At 35.5% G+C, this 26,071-nt stretch overlaps 1 protein-coding gene and 1 long non-coding RNA gene across 2 annotated transcripts; both read left to right on the top strand.

Moving 5' to 3' along the window:
• Window positions 1-231: 231 nt before the first annotated feature.
• Window positions 232-17,565, top strand: LOC149895081 (uncharacterized). The gene is made up of 6 exons (XM_090119142.1): window positions 232-295; window positions 4,216-4,944; window positions 5,269-5,381; window positions 5,520-6,968; window positions 16,442-16,611; window positions 17,520-17,565. The coding sequence occupies exons 1-6, from the start codon at window positions 232-234 to the stop codon at window positions 17,563-17,565; spliced, it is 2,571 nt and encodes an 856-aa protein (XP_089975268.1).
• A 389-nt stretch (window positions 17,566-17,954) lies between these two features.
• LOC149895080 (uncharacterized) lies at window positions 17,955-19,162 on the top strand. The gene is made up of 2 exons (XR_016458535.1): window positions 17,955-18,371; window positions 18,759-19,162. It is a non-coding gene; the product is annotated as an uncharacterized LOC149895080 (long non-coding RNA).
• The last annotated feature ends 6,909 nt before the right edge of the window (window positions 19,163-26,071 follow it).

Below are 26,071 nucleotides of genomic sequence, written 5' to 3'. Positions count from 1 at the left end.
GTTTTATTGTTGTATTTATACATTTTTCTTACTAACAATTAAATTTATTACTTTGGGTAATTATAAAATATAAAATAAGACTTCATTTCAATTCATGACGATTTATTCTTTTGTTTTTTTTCAATGGTTTAATAAAAACAAGTGATGTCTGATATTTAATGCTTTGTTTTTTTAAATATTCATTTATCGTTTTCAGTAACTTCGAGATTCTACGTGACTTCGTGCCTCAACATGTTCCAAGCATCATCTAGCAACAATGGCGGCAACGCAACGGCAATGGCGTGCATCGCTACCGGTAAGCTTTATTCAATTTATTAGGTTTAAAGTCAATTAATATACCTACGTATATTTTCACAAGGCTCTGTTAGGTAGGTAATCAATCACTTTTATCTTTTTTTTGTGCAAATTGAAATGTTCTGAATAAGTTGATACCTACTTTTAATAATAACTCAAAGTTTTTTATATTGTACATATTATATTTATAAAATTGGTATCTAATGTTTAACATCTTAATACCTACGTAATTACCGTTGTTGTCATGTGTGTCTATGTACCTTATAGGTTACAGAATAAAGTCATTTTCTTAAACATAAAATAGTATAAATGTAGTAGGTAATAAGTCGGTATTATATTTTTTTCCTAATTTGTTGTACTTAAATCGAAATGCGCGGGAATCGCAAACCGGCAACGCGCGCGACGAGCGGGCGCGCCGCGCGCCGCGGGCGGCGTCGGTCGCCATTTTGTGTGATAGATATATTTATTTTTATTATAAAAATAAAAATAAATTAGATATTAGGTAATTCATTCAAAATTGTAAATATCCTTAAATAGTAAAAATATTAATTATTATAAATCATGAAATTGTCTCTGATCATTCAAACACATGTTAGGTATATCAATGTTCTGTATTTTAACGTATGTTTTAAGGATACATACATGAAAATTTGTATGTAATTGAACGTATATTATAATATATTTTATTTTATATTTATTTATTTTTAACTTATCTGTGGGTATAGATAAAGTATTGATATTTTCGGTTTAATTTATTATACATACAATTAATTATTCACATTCTTCACATTATGTAGCGAAGTTAATTTACACTATTATATTAGAAAAAAACCAGTGACCCCGGCTTCGCACGGGTGCAATGGCGGCCGGCCGGTACCGCCGCAAACGCTATGTCCCGCAATTTTTAAATCTGTATTATTTTCGAAAATATTCACTTACATCATACGGTGTAAAGGGCCATATAGATCTATATGAAATGAACAAGGTATTTAATTGGTTAAGGATTAATGCTGTATTAGTTAAAATCGCTTCGAAAATTAACCATTATTTGTCGTAAAAAGTAAATGACAAAAAAAGTTATTGTGGGTTATCCATAAGAGATAGACATATACATATTATATATAACCATCACGGACTTTTCTATAGACCTTTTCAATGTTTACAATACTTAGTATATTATTTTGATAAAACTCGTAGCCTGCGTTTTGCAATGTAAGCGGAAAAAATGCGTTTGAAAAAATTATTTGCGACATCACATTAGAAACCTCAAAAATAACAGTACTTCTCCACTATTTAATGGATTATACATATAAACCTTTCTCTTGAATCACTCTTATCTACCTATTAAAAAAAACCGCATCAAAATCCGTTTCGTAGTTTCAAAGATTTAAGCATACAAAGGGACATAAGGAAATAGGGACAGAGAAAGCGACTTTGTTTTATACTATGTAGTGATAGTGATGTAGGTAGGTACTTACTTTCAACATTAAAGAGAGATTTATAAACTAGGTTTTAGAATTACATAGGAGACGGAAGGACGACTATGTTGTATCATATACCTACTAGAGTCTAGAATTTTACATGATAGGTAATGAGATTAATTTTGATTTGATATTACAAATATATAAGTTATATGTATACCTATACATGATTTAATAATTGCCAATAACAGTATGTAAACTATTTCCATAAAATAATAACATTCCATCATATTACGTAAGTAAGTAAGTTTTGATAGGATTAAAATTAACATGATAAATAATTCTAGATATGTTTAATTATACGAGTATAATATTATACTGAAACGTAGATCGTCGCGAATATTTTTTTTTATAGATTGCGGGGTAAAGTAGAATGATGCCACATTTTCTATTCGTATTTCGTAGCGAACTTAGTATTTTTTTTTAGAGTAGTTTCGACTCCTTTTTCATCTTGGATCTCATTCTCAACCCATATCTAATCGACTTAATATTTTTGTGTTACGAAATTTTAGAAATGAAGTAGTGATTTCACTAGGGATACTTTCTTTAACATATTTCATACGGATTTGTATTTTATAATCAAAGGTACAACGCATTATTCTTTGTTTGGAACATTTCAATTTGCTTAACAAATTATAAATAAATTGTGCGGCATCATATAAATATTATGTTACTTCTGACCTGATAAAATCTCATTCTGTTTTTATTATTATTTTAATCGGTCAAATTATTATTAAAGGGTCAACGCATCAAGCCGATCCCCGGTTTAAGGGTAACAACGCACAATGTGTCGCGATGGCAACATGCGCGGCTGTTTACTCTTCTATTCTAAATAGAGCCGTATTTTCTCAGGAAAATATTGACACTATTTTAGACTTTGGTGACATGTTATACATTCAAGTAAGACCACTTGGGGTTGCGCATAATCATCCTCATTTATATCCTGAAGAATTGCCTTCTGATATACGTGTAGGGACCTATTTGGCTAAAATTAAATCGATGGCAGACAACGATAGTTGGATCGACAACGGACTGTTTCCCACATGTGACAGCGACATAGCCACTTACACTTTACAATTAAAATTAATCCTAAAAAATAAAATATTTCACACTGCACACAACGACTCCACACATAGCTACCTTTTCACCGGCGCTAATAATACGATATCTTTTTGGAGGTCAAATAATTCATATTTTATTTTTAATAGCCATAAAGTAGACGCGAATAATAAATACGTCCATAACTCGCATTCGGTAGGAGCCGCACGTCTCTTTCAGTGCAACAATTTAGATACTCTTGCAAAGTTTTTGTTTTGGAATCCGGCGTTTGGTAGTCAATATCAAATTCATAAAATTATTTTAAATCATTTTCATAGTGTAAATATTATTAATGAATTAGTTAGTGTAGACAACCAATTAGTTAATGTAGACGATCAATTAGTTATTGTAGACGACCCTAAATTGTCTAATTTAAAACCGATAGTTTTAGTTAAGAAAGGTATACCCCCAAAATATGACCCTAAATTAAATTCCCTAAAACCAAAAGTTTTAATTCAAAATATTCGCGACCCTAAATTAACAACACTGACACCCGTTGTCTGCATAACAAAATTACCCGACGTTAGGATTGTAGGTAAAAAACGCGGTAGACCGGCTAAATATAATAACAAACAAAACAATATAAACGTAGACTCAGATAGTTCATCAGTAAATTCAGTAGAAGTAGGACGTAAGAGGGGACGACCAGGTAGGCGATCTATAGATGCAAATTCTCATTTAAAAGCGGTCACAAAGTATAATGAAAAACATCCCGAAGTTCATAGGCAGGCAGTTAAAAAATATAACGAGAGCAATCCCGAGATTCATAGGCAGGCCAGTCAAAAGTTCAGTCAAAGAAATCCAGAAGTTAATAGGCAAGCCGTTCAAAAGTATAGTCAAAGTAATCCAGAAGTTAATAGGCAAGCCGTTCAAAAATATAGTCAATGTAATCCAGAAGTTAATAGGCAAGCCGTTCAAAAATATAGTCAATGTAATCCGGAGGTTAATAGGCAAGCTGTAGATAAGTATAATCAAGTTAATCGAAATCTAGACGTTGAATTACGGAATTCAAACAATTTAATAGGTACAAAGAGTGGCGACGGCTTAACTGTCGTCAAATTGTATAGTTTTAAGAATATTTCATTATTAGATAGGGAGGCGTTTTTATGTAGGCACTGTAATGCTAGATTGTTCTTTGAGGAAAAGAATCGTATCAAGTGGTGCTGTGGGGCTGGCGCTTATAACGTTCAAAATTTCCCGCCTTTAAATGAACCATTTTATAGCTTTCCTTCTTTCTTGAATAAACCTAGGGCTTATAATAATTTATTTGCTTTTAGTGCTTTAGGCGTTACACACGGATTTCAACATCCGACAACGGGGATATCATTTTTAAAAATTCAAGGTAGGGTTTATCACAGAGTTTTTGATCTTGCGTACTCAGAAACTACTAACCCGGCTGGACTTTACATCTATGATAACAGTGAGCGAGAGAGCCTCGCTACAAATTTAAATTTAGATTTAACTGTCATTCGATCGATTACAAATTTCTTGCATAATCACAACCCTTATATAGAGTGCTTCAAGCGGCTGAGCCAAGAACCATCCGACCACGCACACCTCATTTTTGAGCACACCACACGACGCACACATGGTAACATTCTCGGTGATATGCCGTTGGGCAACGAGATTGCTGCCATTATAAGCAATGAGCAGGAGCGTTACATACCGCGCGCCATTGCAATCTGGAAAATTGGTGACAAAAAGCCTCACACAGTAGATATAATGCACCCCTTATATGAAACTTTTCAATATCCATTATTGTATCCGCACGGTAACCCTGGATGGTTTCCTAACAAAACGGACAATAATGGAGCAAAACTAACCCAAAACAAATATGTAAGATGTCTCCTTCTGAGCGAATCCCGTTTCAACGATTTTAATCGTTTGTCCGAAGAGTGGTTAGTTGATATGCAATGTAGGATTTTAGAAGAAAGACTTCGTTACCTGTATAACATCCAAAAAGGTAACACGGATAATGCTCTCCGTTCCGCTCCATTAAGAGAAGTAGAGTCAGTTTTACAGCAGATCAGTGTAGATGAGACTATTCGAGGAGAGGGTGGGGTTGTGCCTGGTAGAGTTTATTTGCCAAGTAGTTACACGGGGGGGCCTAGATATATGAAGCAAAAGTATATGGATGCTATGGCAGTAGTTAACAGATTAGGATTGCCATCTTTTCTTTTAACTTTAACTTGCAATCCCAAATGGCCTGAAATACAAAATTCAACAACAGGTCATCATAATACGCCTTCAATTTGTGCTAGAGTTTTTAACATTAAATTACAACAACTTTTGAGGGATCTTCGCACAGGGGTTTGGTTTGGTAAAATTGTTTATATTTTATATGTAATAGAGTTCCAAAAACGGGGATTACCACACGCTCATATCTGTTTTGCAGTCGAGGGTGGTGGCCCCGTTCACGGTACTGATGTGGATAAATTTATTAGAGCAGATATTCCTGACGCTTCAGAAGTTGATGGAAAATTAAGAAAAGCTGTTTTAGATTACATGGTACATGGTCCATGCGGTCCGCCGCATAGGACAGATTTAAAATGTTGGGATAGTGAAAAAAAAAAATGTACAAGCTATTTCCCAAAACCAGAGACAGAAGTCACATATTGTAATGATAAAGGGTTTATTAACTTAAAGCGTAATAGTAAGAATACAGCCACCATTAAATACAGAGGGAGGGATGTAGAAATTAGTGATTTGTGGATAGTACCATACAACCCTGCACTTCTTCTTAGATATGATTGCCATTTAAATTTAGAATCAGTGTCCACTCGAACAGTCATTAAATATCTCTTTAAATATATGACTAAAGGTCCAGACGAGGCTCGAGTCGCCATTGTTCCGGAAGAACTAAAAAATAACGAAATAGAACAGTACGTCACAAAACGATACATCGGTTCTGGTGAGGCTGCTTGGAGAGTTTTTGAGTTTGACGTCACGGGACGTGAGCCTACTGTAAAGATGTTAGACGTTCACTTAGAAAATCACCAATCTATTTTTTTTAAGGCGGGAAATGAAGCGCGTGCCCTTCAAAATTCGGGTTCGGATCTCGTCACGTACTTTAATCGTCCCCTTGGTGAAGAATTCGATAGTTTAACATATTTAGATTTTTACGAGAGGTATATCGTTCATTCCAGCCGCCCCTCAACAAAAAATACAACCATTTATAATATGACCAACGGTAAATTTTTGACGAAAAGACAGAGGGGAGAAATAGTGACGCGTTTATTTTGGGTCGCGCCCAACAGAGGTGAACAATTTTATTTAAGATTACTGTTAGCTTTACACCCCTGCCGTAGTTACAGGGATCTTTATAACTTGGGTGGTCCAAATTGTAACACATTCCAGGAGGCCGCTAAAGCCGTTGGTATCGCCAACGATGAAGCCGAATACGAGATAGCTATGCAGGAAGCTTCATGTTTTTTGACCGGACCACGCCTGCGTAACTTTTTCGTATTATTGGCTGTTAACGGGGTAGCAGTAGCAACACTGTGGGAAAAATTTAAAAATGAGCTAGCTGAAGATATACTTAACCGCGTAAATAACGATCCGGATAGAGCGTACACCCAGGCCTTGGTTCAAATTGACCGTCTATTGCGAAAACATGGTTCGTGTTTGTTAGAGCAAGGTTTGCCTGACGCGCACGATGACACCACCGAACTAGGTCGTGAGAAGGCTCTACACGATGCAGACGGGTTACGCGAATTTGTGGATGTTTGGACGCCCAAGCTGTCTCATGACCAGCGGCAAGTGTTCGAATATGTGCAAAATTTGCTCACTGATCACGGTTTTCGCAATAGTAACGAAAGTGCTATTTATATAGACGGTCCGGCAGGCACTGGTAAAACGTTGCTATTAAATACGATAGCAGCGTACGTGAGGGGCGTACTCAACGGTGTAGTTTTATGCACAGCGAGTTCAGGTATTGCCGCGCAGAACTATGAGGGCGGTATGACTGCGCACAGTATGTTTAAGTATCCGTTAAGCGCTATTGACGATTTAGGCTATTGGTATGTAACAAACGGAACCCAGAGAGCTGAACTCATACTACACTCCGATTTAATCATTTACGACGAAGCGCCGATGGTACACAAGTACCTCATTCATTTGTTAGATAGGTCTTTGCAAGACTTGACGAAGTCTAATAAAAGTTTCGGGGGAAAGGTTATCATTTTTGCCGGAGATTTTCGTCAGATTCCGCCCGTAGTTACGAACGCCAAGTGTCATTCAGATGTATTTAATGCATCAGTAAAATCATCGCCCTTATGGCAGAGTTTAAAGACGTTTTCACTAACTACACCTCAGAGGTGTAGTGAAGATAGTGTTTTTTCTGATTTTTTACTTCAAGTAGGTTCAAATAATTTGCCTTTACATTCGGTAAAGGTGGGTAGATCTTGTCAAAATTTAATAGACCTTTCACTTTTATCATTTACTACTGATTTAAATGAGTTAATTAATTTTGTTTTTTCGGATTTCCTTTTAGAAAACGAGCCAGAAGTTTGTGTAGGTAGGGCCATTCTTTCCACTCACAATTCTAATATTAGAGAAATAAATAGGACTGTATTAGACCGTTTGCCAGGCGACCTTTTACATTTCTATTCAGTAGATAAAACGGCTACGGATGACACTGACGAATTGTATTTAGGCGTAGACGTGTTGAATAGTATGCACCCTAAAGGTATACCAGAACACGATCTCACTTTAAAAGTAGGATGTATTTGTATAATAATTCGTAACCTTAGTTTTTCAGATCATTTAGTTAATGGTACTAAAGTTATAATCGTAGCGACTTCACCTCGATTGATAACAGTTCGCAAACCGGGAATAGCCGAATTGTTTTTTATACCGCGAATCATGTTTAAAGCCCCCATTGATCATAATAGTCCAATAGAAATGTGTCGATTGCAATTTCCCCTTCAGGTGTGTTATGCAATGACCATTCATAAGAGTCAAGGTCAAACCATTAATAGGGTCGGCATAGATTTAAGATCGGACGTATTTAGTCACGGACAGTTGTACGTGGCATTAGGTCGCGTACGGGATAGGAACGATTTAATGCTTCTTGTACATAGGGAAAAATTAATCAACGGTAAACCTTACGTAAATAACGTCGTCATTCCACAGTTACTTTAGGGATTTCCCACCATGCATTACACTATTCACTTTGCTTGGTAGATTGACGAGTTACACTTGCAAGCATTACACACTCGGCTTCCTGGAATGAAATTGTTCACCTCCGTTCTATATCAGAAATCAATTATTAAAATCAAATCATGTTGCCAACGTTTACATTGTGCGTATTTTTTTATGAACTCTTATCATCACGACGCTAACATTAAAAAACGAATTGATTCTACGTAAGTTGAAACACTGTGTAACAAATTATTTGTATTAAAGTAAAATGCGAGAGCGAATTTGTATAAGTTTGTTATTGGTTTTAAGGTTGTATGCGCATTGTCGAGTATTTATATGTCAGTGACGGTGACAGTAATTTATAAAATTGACTGAACTTTTCTTATATATAATAATGTTATGGATATGTAAAGTCATAGCAGCTGCTTGGTTCATAGGAATTTAAATGGATTTGAATGGACCTTATCGGCTCGGTGACAGGTGGAAATGCGTGTCGAGAGTCCTCTGCAAGGCGGTAGGTCGTGAGTTCCGGAGCCGGCGGTCGGCCGTGGGACGCGCAGGAGCGACTCTGTCGCAGAGGTGAGTGCGGTGCCCTAAGTCGCTTTGCATTGGCGCTGCGTCGCGCCTGCAGTGATGGCGGTGACTAGATGTAGACAGTGTCGAAACAATAGAATATTACGATTGATAATGCGGGGTTTTTCTCTCAAGTTGTATGTATTAATATTTATATTACATCTCATATAATATGTCATAATTGTGCTAACCTAACCAAAATATTTGCGTATTTGAAAAAAAATGGACAGATCACGGATACACAAAATAAAAACAATTTTATGTTCCTATAAATAATTGTTATTTATTCTAAGTATCAAATTTGATAAATATTGAGTGAATGTTATCACTATCATGTAAACAAAATTTAAATGGATATGATTATTAATATTATTTTATTAATATACCGAGAAATATTCACAAAACGAAAGATGTCGTTTACTTTAAAAGTCAAAGCAGTATCAGGAAAGGTCGGAAACCTTCAGAGGCTGGGAAATGTTACCCAGGCATTTTTTTTTTCTTTTTCATATAAATCGCATTTTACTTTTCCAAAAAGCTGGTACATCTCAGTAAGATGAGCATTCTTTCGATTTCTTTTGCTGCAAAGATTTCGTAGTGGGATTATGTTGTAGGCAATAAAAAGACAAAAAAAGCAAAACAGAATATCGTTCATTGACTATTAAATAAAAATAATCATATTTTTACATTTAAGTTGTGCTTAAAATTCAGTGATTTAACTTTATTTACCATGGTTATTTCCGGGATACCAAATTAGGCTTATTTTTCCGAAATTAACCGAATAGAAATAATATTTATTAACTATCAAATTATGTGGTAATATAAAATGTGCTAACCCTAAGCTTCTTTTGATGCTGAGCAATGTTGTAAAATATAGATCGCTACATTATTAGGTAATTTTGCCCACCATTGTAACTTTTGTTTAAAACAACCTTCAGTGGTAGTTATAATATTTCAAACGTTATTTAATAACATATTATGAGTAAAAGTAACCTGTGTTTTCGCCATCATGCACAAACTATCAACTTGAATTTTCACCATTTTTTTCCCCGCGAAATGACACATGATATTCAATGAGTTACAACAAGTTGCTGATTTAAATTAGCGACACACACAATAGGCAGTGTTGACAGACAAATTAACCAACTATTTTACACCAAATACTTTGAATGTTGCCAAAGTATGAAGGTATTTTAGCAATTTAAAAATTTGCATGCAGTGTTCTTCAAAGCAAAGCTGATGACTCATTGTACGCTAATCATCACATTTTCAGTACCCAACCACTATATTAATTTACCTATGAATATTTTTTTTAGTATTAATTTATTATTTTATCAAAATACAAACTCGATACCATAAAGCATTGGTAGCACATCTTGTCTCTCTTTGCTTGAAGTGTTCTTCAAAGCAAAGCTGATGACCCATTGTACGCCAATCATCACATTTTCAGTACCCAATCACTTTATTAATTTATCTATGAATATTTTATTCGTATTATTATTTATCAAAATACAAACTCGATGCCATAAAGCATTGGTAGCACATCTCGTCTCTCTTTGCTTGAAGTGTTCTTCAAAGCAAAGCTGATGACCCATTGTACGCCAATCATCACATTTTCAGTACCCAATCACTTTATTAATTTATCTATGAAGATTTTATTAGTATTATTATTTATCAAAATAAAACTCGATGCCATAAAGCATTGGTAGCACATCTCGTCTCTCTTTGCTTGAAGTGTTCTTCAAAGCAAAGCTGATGACCCATTGTACGCCAATCATCACATTTTCAGTACCCAACCACTATATTAATTTACCTATGAATATTTTTTTAGTATTAATTTATTATTTATCAAAATACAAACTCGATACCATAAAGCATTGGTATCACATCTCGTCTCTCTTTGCTTGAAGTGTTCTTCAAAGCAAAGCTGATGACCCATTGTACGCCAATCATCACATTTTCAGTACCCAACCACTATATTAATTTACCTATGAATATTTTTTTATAGTATTAATTTATTATTTATCAAAATACAAACTCGATACCATTAAGCATTGGTAGCACATCTTGTCTCTCTTTGCTTGAAGTGTTCTTCAAAGCAAAGCTGATGACCCATTGTACGCCAATCATCACATTTTCAGTACCCAACCACTATATTAATTTACCTATGAATATTTTTTTAGTATTAATTTATTATTTATCAAAATACACTCGATACCATAAAGCATTGGTAGCACATCTTGTCTCTCTTTGCTTGAAGTGTTCTTCAAAGCAAAGCTGATGACCCATTGTACGCCAATCATCACATTTTCAGTACCGAATCACTTTATTAATTTATCTATCAATATTTTATTCGTATTATTATTTATCAAAATACAAACTCGATGCCATAAAGCATTGGTAGCACATCTCGTCTCTCTTTGCTTGAAGTGTTCTTCAAAGCAAAGCTGATGACCCATTGTACGCCAATCATCACATTTTCAGTACCCAACCACTATATTAATTTACCTATGAATATTTTTTTAGTATTAATTTATTATTTATCAAAATACACTCGATACCATAAAGCATTGGTTGCACATCTTGTCTCTCTTTGCTTGAAGTGTTGTTCAAAGCAAAGCTGATGACCCCCTGTACGCCAATCATCACATTTTCAGTACCCAACCACTATATTAATTTATCTATGAATATTTTATTAGTATTAATTTATTATTTATCTACTGAATGAACTATATACTGAAGCCCTATGCTTCTTGAGGAGATAAAGGAACAATCATCAACATTATTTTATTATAAGTATCGAAATATAAACTCAGCACCATAAAACATAAGAGGTACATCTTGTCTCCTCTTTTCTATTCAAAGCAAAGCTTATGATTGGGTATTATAATATACAACATTTTCAGTACTTAAATTGTAAATTATACCCGAATCCTCATAAATTGAAACTTTGATTACAGATTATATATTATAATAATCACACCTGCGCAAAGCATGCATATGCATTTACGAGTATTTTATGTAAAAAATATTGTAACAAGAATATGGTTATTCATCACATCGAATAAATTCAAGCGTTTGTTACTAACGTAAATAATATAAAGGGTGGAATTTTTACTTCTTAGATTATTTCGTATGCCTTTAATTTTCATAAATTAAAATGTATTTTTAATTATTCTATTTAAAACGGCAAATTGTTTAATAGCTACCAAAAAAATATCAGAAAAAATATCAGAAAAAAGAAATATACAAAAAAAAACACACAAAAAAGAACAAAAACAAAAAAAAAATATCAGAAAAAAAGAAATATACAAAAAAAAAACACTAAAAAGAACAAAAAAAAATAACAAAAAAAAAACGAAAAAATAATAATGATAGAACATCAAGAATATATTTGCCGCATCAACGAAACAAGAAACAAATACTGGAATTACATACGTTATCTAATTAAAATAGCCATTTTACTATTATAATAAACAGTCATAGCCATTTTACTATTATAGAAAGCAATGAAAACATTGGTCAGACGCAATAGCCAAACAAACATGAGTGACATGATGACTTTTTCTCACTCCAAAAATGTCTCGAAGCTGACAAAAGAAATTTTCTGTTCACCAAAGGAAACGTCGTAAGTGGACAAAATCCTTGATAAAAGCCAAAGAAAATTGACTATCACAGTGAAAGTTCACGGTAAATATAATATATGTAATTAAAAAAAATGGCATTATGATCCAGTTGCCGTCGTATGTGAGGTCACAAAGTTTTGGAACTAAACTGAAGTGCAAATTATAACCGAACGAACATGAAACTAAAATCCTAATATTAACGACATCAAATACAACACTGAAGGCTATGCTTTTATGATTGATTTGTATGATAATATTTTCTGAAACGACATCCAAACAAGAACATGAATTCTATCCGGTTGCTGATCGCACTCGCTGGGCTTCCCAAAAGGGTCTCACCCGGTGGGGTTGATCGCACGGATCCTGCAAGCAAGTGGAGTTAATGAATTTTAATTTACCTACATAAAAATACTTGACTGTATTCAGTATTGAAGTATGGTGGAATAGTTCGATATATATGTGAATAGCGTTTATTTAGTAATTCCAGTATTTTGAATCACCTCAATCAAGCAAGATCAAGATTTATTTTATAATTTAGTATAAAAAAATGTATTCGTATAAATTTATTCTTTCATCTCGTTTTAAATGGAACTAAAGTTTAAAACAAATGTTGGTTGTCGATTATTATGTACTTATGAAAAAAAAAATATTTACATACACGTTACGTTGTCAACAGTTATTTTAAAATAAATTAAAGTTATAATATTGTAATTCGTATTGCAAAAATAAAAACTTTCTTCCTTACTTTTACTCTGCCTTCTCTTCTTCGAGAGAAACTTTATTGAATTAAAGTATCAGGCAACTCTTCTATTTTTTCGCTATACCTTCTTATGTAACTCGCCCTTTTCGTTTCGTGTTATTTAATTACACCACTGTGCCTATTCTTCTTTCTCTTCTTTATATCTTCTCTAAATTCTTCTTAATACGTTATAGTTTATACTATGTGTAATTTAAAAAAAAGTCAACGTTAACCTGTAATATTAAGAACTCATTGTATATAAAGTACATACTATCATTATGTAAAATACATTTTATCTTAATGTACCTAATGTTGGAATACAGCTGGTCGACTGGTTATTTATTTTGTAAATTGAAACATTTCATTGCTTGCTTGCTTAAAATAGTTAAAGTGACTATGTAGTAAGTACGGTTATCGTACAAACTCCAAACCTATCGAGAACTGAAGAATTGTTATACTAAGTACAATCAATTGCTTTTTTCACATGCATATAATATATCTATAAAATATAATTTTAGTTTTTATTAGATACATAAGTAGAACATTTATGTTTACGTATCACCTATAAGTTTTTGTTATAATTACAATATTTTATTAAGACAATGTAAAATGTATGAAATACTCTAAGAGTTGAAAACATCTTTTGTTAGTATGATAACCATATTCTTGAATATATTCCAACGCAAAAAAAAACTACATTATCAAAAACAATTAATCAATATCATAATTACTTCGAAAATGCATAGAGTCTTATTGTGATTTTTTTACCAAGGATATCTTTGCCCGAAGATCAATTCATAAGTCACTTTTTAAATTGCAAAAATACCTTCATACTTTGGCAACATTCAAAGTATTTGGTGTAAAATAGTTGGTTAATTTGTCTGTCAACACTGCCTATTGTGTGTGTCGCTAATTTAAATCAGCGACTTGTTGTAACTCATTGAATATCATGTGTCATTTCGCGGGAAAAAAAAAATGGTGAAAATTCAAGTTGATAGTTTGTGCATGATGGCGAAAACACAGGTTTCTTTTACTCATAATATGTCATTAAATAACGTTTGAAATATTATAACTACCACTGAAGGTTGTTTTAAACAAAAGTTACAATGATGGGCAAAATTACCTAATAATGTAGCGATCTATATTTTACAACATTGCTCAGCATCAAAAGAAGCTTAGGGTTAGCACATTTTATATTACCACATAATTTGATAGTTAATAAATATTATTTCTATTCGGTTAATTTCGGAAAAATAAGCCTAATTTGGTATCTCGGAAATAACCATAAATAAAGTTAAATCACTGAATTTAAAGCACAACTTAAATGTAAAAGTATGATTATTTTTATTTAATAGTCAATGAACAATAGGTATTCTGTTTTGCTTTTTAGGGTTCCGTAGCCAAAATGGCAAAAACGGAACCCTTATAGTTTCGTCATGTCCGTCTGTCCGTCTGTCCGTCTGTCCGTCTGTCACAGCCGATTTACTCGGAAACTATAAGTACTACAGTGATGAAATTTGATGGGAATATGTGTTGTATGAACCGCTACAAAAATATGACACTAAATAGTAAAAAAAAGAATTGGGGGTGGGGCCCCCCATACATGTAACTGAGGGATGAAATTTTTTTTTTCGATGTACATACCCGTGTGGGGTATCAATGGAAAGGTCTTTTAAAATGATATAAAGTTTTCTAAAAAACATTTTTCTTAAAGTGAACGGTTTTTGAGATATCAGCTCTCAAAGTCGTAAAAAGTATGTCCCCCCCCCTCTATTTTTATAACTACGGGGTATAAAATTCTAAAAAAAATAGAGGTGATGCATGCTAATTAACTCTTTCAACGATTTTTGGTTTGATCAAAGTATCTCTTATAGTTTTTGAGATAGGTTGATTTAACTGTAATTTATTATATTTGCTGCTACGGAACCCTTTGTGCGCGAGCCCGACTCGCACTTGGCCGGTTTTATTTTGTCTTTTTATTGCCTACAACATAATCCCACTACGAAATCTTTGCAGCAAAAGAAATCGAAAGAATGCTCATTTTACTGAGATGTACCAGCTTTTTGGAAAAGTAAAATGCGATTTATATGAAAAAGAGAAAAAAAAATGCCTGGGTAACATTTCCCAGCATCTGAAGGTTCCCGACCTTTCATGATACTGCTTTGACTTTTAAAGTAAACGACATCTTTCGTTTTGTGAATATTTCACGGTATATTAATAAAATAATATTAATAAACATGTCCATTTAAATTTTGTTTACATGATAGTGATAACATTCACTCAACAATTACGTTTTACATCTCACTACTACAACATATTGGCTGCATCATATCGATCGCTTGGCTTCATCCTACGGTGCTCCAAAGAATTCAAGGATCCTAAAACAGCGCTTGTACTTTACAACAACTTCGTTCGTAGTCGTCTGGAGTATTGTTGTACAGTCTGGAACCCATCTTATCAAACGCATATAATTCGGATCGAGCGTTTACAAAAATTACTGGTCCGTTGTCTAGCATTCAGAACTGGAATTGGTAAAACCTGCACAAGTTATCTGGACAGACTCAATAACTTCAAGATGTTGAGCTTAAAATCTCGACGTACAATGTTAGATATATTTTTCTTATATAAAATAATTAATAATTGTATTGATTCTTCTGAATTATTGGGCAGAATATGTATTAATGTCCCCGCCAGGATCCCTCGATATCCCTGCGCTATACTCAGAACTCCTCCATTTCGAACAAACTTAAGGAAGCATTCCCCAATAGTTAGACTTACCCATGAGTACAACGTTGTTGCAGCAAAGTCGCGTGAAATTGATATATTTCACAATTCACTTGCGGTATTCAAGCGTATTCTTAATAAACATTTCAATGAAACATGTCGATAAGCACCATACTATTTACAATAAATTGTAATAATAATAATAGTAGTCAGCATTAGTTTTTTAATTAGTAATTAGTAATATTAGTAAAAACGATATTATTGCAAATTTGTTTTGGATCTACTTTGGTAAATTATTATTTGTTTGTTTGTATTTCCTGCATCAGAAATTGTATTTCATTTTTTCATTAAACTAACATGATATTGTTATCCGTTTAAATATACGATTGTTGTAATTTCCTATAAGTAAAGAAACATAATATATTGTTATTATACGATAAGCTATTTTAGTATTAACTATTAAGAGTTTATAAATTATGTTTTCTTTGTTGGAAATTCTTAATAAAAATAAAAAAATAAAAACATTTATCAAATTTGATACTTAAAATAAATAACAATTATTTATAGGAACATAAAATTGTTTTTATTTTGTGTATCCGTGATCTGTCCATTTTTTTTTCAAATACGCAAATATTTTGGTTAGGTTAGCACAATTATGACATATTATAATATGAGATGTAATATAAATATTAATACATATAACTTGAGAGAAACGCCCCGCATTATCAATCGTAATATTCTATTGTTTCGACACTGTCTACATCTAGCCACCGCCATCACTGCAGGCGCGACGCAGCGCCAATGCAAAGCGACTTAGGGCACCGCACTCACCTCTGCGACAGAGCCGCTCCTGCGCCCGCCGCGGCGCGCGCCGGCCCGGCCACGTCTCGCCGCCGAGCGAGGCCGCTCGCGCGCAGCTCCGCCCGACACCGGCCCGGTACCGTCCGCGGATCCATTCCTTCCGTTGGACTAAAAGCGCCCGCTATCGTCTTTCATGATCCATCGTTATTCTATATTCGAAGGGCTATCATTTCATTTTTATAAATTGCATCACGTCCGACGTATATTTACAGTACAACGCGCTACATCATTACTTCTAATATCGTACTTTTACATTCGCTGAGCGCATTTTACAGTAATATTTAAATATTTTGTCTCGCTATGCTTCAATTTTCTATGTAGATCAATCAATTTTGTTTTTTAACATAAACTTACATGCACAACACAAACTATATTTTTGTGTACATAAAATCAATTAAGTTTAGTTTATAGGTATATAGACTAGAGTAAACTAGAGTAAATTAATTTAGATCGTGTAAATTATTGATGTAGAATGTAGATATTTTATTCATACATTTTATTTACGTGTATACCTAAGTATGTATTTTTGATAGAATCATGGTTATATTTATTTAATTTTATTTTATTACACGCATAACGCTTTACTTAAACACGTGTCAATCATATACACACTTTACAATTTTTATTTCTTTTATAGTTAAGTATAATAGTAGTAATTAGTGTATATCGAGTACTTAGACGGTAGTTAGGTAACTCCGCCTGTGTTTGAGGGTGAATAGAATAAATTTTATGAGATTATTTTATTCTACCTCATCGCAGCCAGTCCCAAGCCTGGATAAAGGAGGAGGTGGTAGTTTTGCATTAATACAGAAAGTTTCAGATATAATTTGCTCAGTATGATGTGAAACACCTCGCTGCCAGTCAAAAAAATTGAAAACAGTGTTCCTTTTTGCGGATATTTGTCATAGGTTTATATTATCTTTTATAATCTTCTTATTATCTTTCTAAATTTATGATACAACTTATATATTTCATATTTTCCAGATCGCAGAAGACGGACAAACAACACAAAATAATAGGTTTAATATGACAACATTAAATCACAAGTTAAGTATATTATATTTGTTTGGCATAATTCCCTGTTTGTCTAAAAAGGAGCATTAAAAAAACATAAAATCTTGATTAAGTTTAGATAACAAAAGTATGGATGCAAAACTCTCAATAAATTTAAAAAAAAGTGTATTAAAACGTTTAAAATTATTGCCAGTGATAAAAAATGAGGATAATCAAATATTTTATAAATGTTTTTTTTTTTCAGAAACGCCACAATTGATTCCCAGTAGAAATAGGAAAATATAAAAGACCAGTTTCATCCATAGGAAGAAAGATACTACTTATTTTACCAATAAAAGGACTTGAGGGCAAAATATTTTACATTACATGTAAAGTTTTGATGAGAAAAAATATCAAGTTAAGTAAATAATATATTTATTGACCTAATTCCTGTTTGTGAAACATTTAAACTGCATAAATGTAATAAATAACACATCATGATTAAATTTACATTTTAATCGACTTCGAAATTGGACTTATTCTCTTTTTCGCGTTGTTACATCATAATTTTTCACTGAGAAAACCGATTTTGAGAATTCTTTTTTTTATTTGAAAGCTGCCTGCAATGTGGTGGTCCCAATTATTTGATTTAGTTTTGACAAATTGAAGGTTTTCATTAAATGTGGATTTTTTTTTCAGAAATGCCATAAATTACTCTATAACATAAAGACAGTTTCATCAGGAGGAGGAATGACACAACCAATAAAAGGAATAATTGAAGTCAAAATATTGTACATATATAAAACAGGCTTTGTATCAGTACAAAATGGAATCACCAGTTAAGTATGTTAATTATATTTTTGGCCTAATTTTTGTTTATGAAACGATCAAACTACATAAAGTATTGATCAAAAATAGTTTCCTCAATGCAACCTCTGTTACTATTAGAACAAAATATATTTTTTTATAAATTTATACTATTAACTATATTTGTTGTAAAATACATTAAAATCTCTATAAAACTCTCGTCACAAACAATAAGTTTTATAATAAACATCGCTGTTAAAAACCAAAGTTGTGACTTTCAAGAATTCATATATATATCTATTCATAAATTGAATTTCAATCTAATCTTTATTATGGACTATTCTTGATTTTTGATTGATACTCATACTCATGCATGTGAAAAAGGATAACAAAAATATGTATTCATATTTTAAACAATTTCAGCCAGACGCGCCAGGTGCTCAAAGCAGCGTCACTAAGAAGAAACACGTGAAAGCACGAAACAGACCACCATCGTGCTCCGTGGCTTTATCCGCATTGTTACGCTCCTATTGGTCTTAGCAAGATGTTATATTATATGTTTAGCCTTTAATATGTTGATCCGACCTGTTTTTATAATATTTATTCAAAATTTTAAGTTTATCCATGCACTACTGTTTACGTCTAGCCCGGGGTAGCATATTTTTTGCTTCGATTATTATTTTGTAAATCGCACCCAAAAAATATTCAAGTGTATTTTCCTACGTTTTTTTTATGTATAGATTTTATTTAAGTTGTATGAAAAAATGTATTACTGTTACCATTAGTTGAATAATATAGTCATGTTAATAAAACCATTTTAGTTTCAATTATTGTTGTTTTATTCGCAATTCAAAAATAATTATTATTATTGATTTTATGAAACTAAATTTTGATATAATATGTAAATAATCTATGAAGATAGCTGTTTTATTATTGAAATAATTAAAGTTTTGATTAGATAAATTGCCTATCATCTACTACACAAGACAATGTTTAGTACTTATTACCTACTTAAAATTAGCTTTTTCTTATGCCATTTACTTAATGATCTAAGTATGCCATAGAAACACATAGAAATGAACTACTGAAATCATTATTCACATGTTCGATTCAATAAACAGTGTATGAAGAACTTAACAAATTAATCATTGCAAACCGACAGATGGAACTGATATAAATAACTATATTTTTATTTTTTTATAATAAACTTAGGTATATCTTCCTAACACCTAATTCAGTAGGTACATAAATTAAAAAAGGCACTACGAGGATTATAAAATGATAGAATTAAAAAAACACTGATAAATGATAGAAAAAACACTGATGAATGATATTGACAAATGAAAATTTTAAGATTTTTAACTAAGTAATATTAATGGTCCTAACTACTATTTAAATTACCTATTGGCTTGCAGCTAAATTACTAAAATACCTAAGGGACTAGAAATATTGAGAATACAACTTCAATTAAAAATCAACAAAGTCAATTTAATGTAACTAGATAAGAAAAAATAACGATAATAAACTATTATTTCGAGGTTTTACATAACGAACTACCTACCTACTTAACATTTAATTTTAATATCAGTTACACTCCACAGGAGTACTTGTTTATATAATTCAGTTTTTTGTTAGTTTTTAAACAAGACAAGAGGTAATCATTATTTGTAGGTATATGAATATGTTCAATGAAATTAAAACACATTATTTAGGTATCTAATTTTGTATTGTATCTTTTAAAAACACGTTTTGCCGAGATCACTTTTTCATTAAATAATTTCAATCTTCTATTTTCATTATTGCTTCTGTTAAAAACAATCACTTTCTATATTATCGAAGTCGTTTCAAAACTGAAAGAGAAATTAGTGATGTTTAAATTTTGTATTATAATGTTTAATATATTTAAAGACTAGGCTGCTCGAAAACTGAACATTGATTTATTTATTTTTTCTTATATTTCGCTTTTTTATACTTTTAATTAAATAAGAAAAATAGGGTAGTACATAGTACATATATTATGATTAATGAATATCGATCAAATTATGAAGTATGGTGGTGTAAGATTTTTAAACATTATTTTTTCAATTATTATTCTTCAATATATAATATATCATAATAACAATATTAAAGATTGATGTAACACAGTATAAATATACAGGTATTACATATATTTAAGTTAAAAAATGTGTCAGGTTGCTATTTTCTTTTTAGTTGGTACAACTATAAGTATGTACATACAACAAAAATACACAAATTACATTGCCAATTACATTTTGTTGTTGAAACATGTATAATTGTATAATGATTATAATAGAAAAAACATACAATTTCGGTGTATTTTTTTTACATCAATGATCTCTTAGCGTTTTTTGTCATAATATACCCTATATAGTTATATATTTTTTTTTATGATTATGAAACGATGAATTGCGATTAAGTACTTGTTTGTTTAATTGAGTAAGTGTTGTCTTGGACTTTTTTTTCTGACAAAATAAAAATTAGAAATTATATTGCTATAGTCCAAGAGCTGATGATAGCTAGAATAATTATAGATAAAGAAAACAACATCGTTTGTTAAAACTCTTGGAGCACACGGAAGCTCGCGGGCTGCTTGCAGCCCGCGCACAACGCACCAGCTAGTCATATATATATAAAGCTACACTACCACTCACTCACTGACTGACTGACATCGGGTTTCTCGGAAACTACGCGGAAAGTGGGGGGGATAATTATGTGATTGTGTAGAGGTGCGCCGAGTGAGCAGAGGAAAAATATAGCGATCTCGATCATCTTCGAAAACCAAGTGGACCCCTGGAGGTGCGCAAAAACGGTGATACCTGGAGGGGGGGTGTCTGAACAAAAAATGCTCGGAACTGGTGGCGATTACCAGGGGTGGTGGAAAAATGGCGATTTTCGCGAAAACAAGATGGCCGCCGTACTTTGCCAAAATCGCCGTTTATGAATCCTTACGTCTCAAATTTGGCACACGTGCTCTGTTCGAGCCGGCGAATCGATCGGTGCCCCGTTCGAGTGGCTCCGGGCCCCAGTTTCCGACTTCCATACAACGTAAAATCCAACGGCCCGCGGAAACGGTGCGAGTTGGGTGGGGGGTGTCGGAACTAAAAATGATCACCACCCTGGGACGCTACCAGGGAGTCATAGTGGGTCGCTCGATTTTGAAATTTTTCCATTTTTGGCGCAAACATAAAAACGTAAATTTAGACGAGGTGGCGCAACGGAGAAACACACCAATGATGCATTCATACTCGCCCAGCTCCCAGGATATCCAGAAAAATCCGAAATCTTGAACTTTCTCACAGCCCGCGGAGACGGTCAACGGCCCGCGCAAACGGTAGCAGCTACATCTGGGGTGCTCAAACTAAACTTGTAGTAGACCTCGAGCAATTACCACAGATAGTGAAAAAAATTCAAAATGGCGGAAAAAATGGCCGCCGCCATACAAATGCTAAAATGGCCATCGCTGGTCCGATCGCGCTGAAACTTGGCACAGGGTCTTTAATCGAGCCGCACATTAAGTTGGCATACTCATAATCGAGTTTCCACCTCTGGTTTCCGAGTTTCATACAACGCGAAATTCGACGGCTCTCCGAAACGGCGCCAGATAGGTGGGGGGTGTAGAACTAAAAAATGATCAGAAACATGGGGCGCTACCAGGGCAATCGAGAAATTTCAAATTGGACGCAATTTTTTTTTCAAAAATGGCCAATTTTTCAAAGCAAGATGGTGGCGCCGGTTACTTTACGATCGGTCTGAAAATTGATTTCTGTGCTCTAATCGGCCAGATTTACAAAACTGCATACTCAGAATTTCTCTCCGACCCTCGGTTTCCATTTTCCATACATCACGAAATTCAACAGCTCTCTGAACGGGTGGCAGGTAGGTCGGGGTCGCCGAAGTAAAAAATGCTTCAAAACCTGGTCCGCTTCCAGGCATATAAAAATTTTTGGTAAAAAGCGAAATTTTTTTTTTCGAAAATTTTATATGGAAATTTCCATAGTAGGAAGGGTAATTGAATAGCAACGGCAAAAGACGGCGCCGCGGGCTGCTTGCTGCCCGCGCACCGCGCAACCTCGAAGGTCGACAGCCTCCCGGAGTAGAAAATATTTATTAACTTTTGAACTACCGCACGAGCCAAGCGAGCGAAGCGAGCGAATCACGGCAGCGGCTGGCGTAAATTTTCAAATAGGTAGCGAGGAGCGAAGCGACGAGCGAGTTAGGTTAACTTTTAAACTACTGCACTAGCCAAGCGAGCGAAGCGAGCAAGTCACGTCAGCGGCCGGCGTAAATATTCAAAGAAGTAGCGAGGAGCGAAGCGACGAGCGAGTTAGGTTAACTTTTGAACTACCACACTAGCCAAGCGAGCGAAGCGAGCAAGTCACGTCAGCGGCCTGCGTAAATATTCAAAGAAGTAGCGAGGAGCGAAGCGACGAGCGAGTTAGGTTACTTTTGAACTACCGCACTAGCCAAGCGAGCGAAGCGAGCAAGTCACGTCAGCGGCCGGCGTAAATATTCAAAGAAGTAGCGAGGAGCGAAGCGACGAGCCAGTTAGGTTACTTTTGAACTACCGCACTAGCCAAGCGAGCGAAGCGAGCAAGTCACGTCAGCGGCCTGCGTAAATATTCAAAGAAGTAGCGAGGAGCGAAGCGACGAGCGAGTTAGGTTACTTTTGAACTACCGCACTAGCCAAGCGAGCGAAGCGAGCAAGTCACGTCAGCGGCCGGCGTAAATATTCAAAGAAGTAGCGAGGAGCGAAGCGACGAGCCAGTTAGGTTACTTTTGAACTACCGCACTAGCCAAGCGAGCGAAGCGAGCAAGTCACGTCAGCGGCCGGCGTAAATATTCAAATAGGTAGCGAGGAGCGAAGCGACGAGCGTGTTATGTAAACTCTTTAACAGTTTATTATGAAAAGTCACTGCCCACTATCGATTAGACACCTCAAAATGATGAAATTCGGGGATCACGTTTCAAGAATTTAACCAATATTTGAATAAGTAATTTATAAACAGTTTCGACTGACTGTAGAATCGCTGTTAGCAGATGTAACAAATGGACAGGAAATTCAAATGCATTTTCAAATGACTGAAGATTTCTGCCCTGGGATGAGCCGCGAGCTGCTTGCAGCTCGCGCACCACGCACCCTCGAAGGTAGACAGCCCCCCGGAATAGAAAATATTTGAATGGGAAATTTATAAGCACTTCCGATTGACTGTGGAATCGCTGTTAGCAGATATTAACAAATTGACGGGGAATTTTTATGCATTTTCAACTGACTGAAGATTTCTGCCCTGGGATGCTTCGCGGGCTGCTTGCAGCCCGCGCACTATGCACCCTCGAAGGTGGGCAGCCTCCCGAAGTGGAAAATACTTGAATGAAGAATTTATAAGCATTACCGACTGACTGTAGAATCGCTGTTAGCAGATGTAACAAATGGACAGGAAATTCGAATGCATTTTCAAATGACTGCCCTATTGCTTAAACCCAGAGGCAAAAGAGGCTCGCGGGCTGCTTGCAGCCCGCGCACAACGCACCCTCGAAGGTCGACAGCATTCCAGAATAGAAAATTTATGAATTGGGAATTTATAAGCACTTCCGATTGACTGTGGAATCGCAGTTAGCAGAAAATTATAAATGGACTTGGAATTCTAACACATTTTCTAATGACTGCCCTATTGCTTCAACCCAGGGGCAAAAGGGGCTCGCGGGCTGCTTGCAGCCCGCGCACAACGCACCAGCTAGTTATAATATATAAAGCTACACTACCACTGACTGACTGATTGACATCGGGTTTCTCGGAAACTACGGGGAAAGTTGGGGGGATTTCGACGTGGACGTGTAGAGGTGCTCCCAGTGACCACCGGAAAAATATTGACATCTCCAACACCCTGGACAAGAGAGTGGACCCCTGGAGGTGCGCAAAAACGGTGGCACCTGGAGGGGGGGTGTCTGAACAAAAAATGCTCGGAACTGGTGGCGATTACCAGGGGAGGTGGAAAATGGGGATTTTCGCGAAAACAAGATGGCCGCCGTACTTTGCCAAAATCGCCGTTTATGAATCCTTACGTCTCAAATTTGGCACACGTGCTCTGTTCGAGCCGGCGAATCGATCGGTGCCCCGTTCGAGTGGCTCCGGGCCCCCGTTTCCGACTTCCATACAACGTAAAATCCAACGGCCAGCGGAAACGGTGCGAGTTGGGTGGGGGGTCCGGGAACTAAAAATGATCACCACCCTGGGACGCTACCAGGGAGCTATAGTGGGTCGCTCGATTTTGGAATTTTTCCATTTTTGGCGCAAACATAAAAAGGTGCCTATAGCCGAGTTGGTGCAATGGAGAAACACACCAATGACGCATTCATACTCGCCCAGCTCCTATGATATCCAGAAAAATATGAAACCCTGAACTTTCTCACAGCCCGCGAAGACGGTCAACGGCCCGCGCAAACGGTAGCAGCTACATCTGGGGTGCTCGAACTAAACTTGGAGTAGACCTCGAGCAATTACCACAAATAGTGAAAAAAATTCAAAATGGCGGAAAAAATGGCCGCCGCCATACAATTTCTAAAACGGCCATTTCTGGGCCGATCGCGCTGAAACTTGGCACAGGAGCTTAAATCGAGCCTCACATTACGTTGGAATACTCATCATCGAGTTTCCATCGCTGGTTTCCGAGTTTCATACAACGCGAAATTCGACGGCTCTCCAAAACGGCGCCAGATAGGTGGGGGGTGTAGAACTAAAAAATGATCAGGAAGATGGGGCGCTACCAGGGCAATGGAGAAATTTCAAATTGGACGCAATTTTTTTTTCAAAAATGGCCAATTTTTCAAAGCAAGATGGTGGCGCCGGTTACTTCATGATCGGTCTGAAAATTGATTTCTGTTCTCTAATCGGCCAGATTTACAAAACTGCATACTCAGAATTTCTCTCCGACCCTCGGTTTCCATTTTCCATACATCACGAAATTCAACGGCTCTCTGAACCGGTGGCAGGTAGGTCGGGGTCGCCGAAGTAAAAAATGCTTCAAAACCTGGTCCGCTTCCAGGCATATAAAAATTTTTGGTAAGAAGCGAAATTTGTTTTTTTCGAAAATTTTGTATGGAAATTTCCATAGTAGGAAGGGTAATTGAATAGCAACGGCAAAAGACGGCGCCGCGGGCTGCTTGCTGCCCGCGCACCACGCAACCTCGAAGGTCAACAGCCTCCCGGAGTAGAAAATATTTATTAACTTTTGAACTACCGCACTAGCCAAGCGAGCGAAGCGAGCAAGTCACGTCAGCAGCCGGCGTAAATATTCAAAGAAGAAGCGAGGAGCGAAGCGACGAGCGAGTTAGGTTAACTTTTGAACTACTGCACTAGCCAAGCGAGCGAAGCGAGCAAGTCACGTCAGCGGCCGGCGTAAATATACAAAGAAGTAGCGAGGAGCGAAGCGACGAGCCAGTTAGGTTAATTTTTGAACTACCGCACTAGCCAAGCGAGCGAAGCGAGCAAGTCACGTCAGCGGCCGGCGTAAATACTCAAAGAAGTAGCGAGGAGCGAAGCGACGAGCGAGTTAGGTTACTTTTGAACTACCGCACTAGCCAAGCGAGCGAAGCGAGCAAGTCACGTCAGCGGCCGGCGTAAATATACAAAGAAGTAGCGAGGAGCGAAGCGACGAGCCAGTTAGGTTAATTTTTGAACTACCGCACTAGCCAAGCGAGCGAAGCGAGCAAGTCACGTC

This window comes from Colias eurytheme, chromosome 32 (genome assembly GCF_061535395.1).
Source record: "Colias eurytheme isolate Ceu_HAF_F1 chromosome 32, ilColEury1 Martin Lab GWU primary, whole genome shotgun sequence".
NCBI classification, from domain to species: domain Eukaryota; kingdom Metazoa; phylum Arthropoda; class Insecta; order Lepidoptera; family Pieridae; genus Colias; species Colias eurytheme.
This window is presented reverse-complemented; position numbering and strand designations above follow the sequence as displayed.

Coding starts and splice junctions, on each gene's coding strand:
- LOC149895081 (XM_090119142.1), top strand. CDS start 232: ATGTTCCAAGCATCATCTAGCAACAATGGCGGCAACGCAACGGCAATG. Junction 296..4,215: donor AATGGCGTGCATCGCTACCG/GTAAGCTTTATT, acceptor TAAAAATTCAAG/GTAGGGTTTATCACAGAGTT. Junction 4,945..5,268: donor AGAGGGTGGGGTTGTGCCTG/GTAGAGTTTATT, acceptor TCTGTTTTGCAG/TCGAGGGTGGTGGCCCCGTT.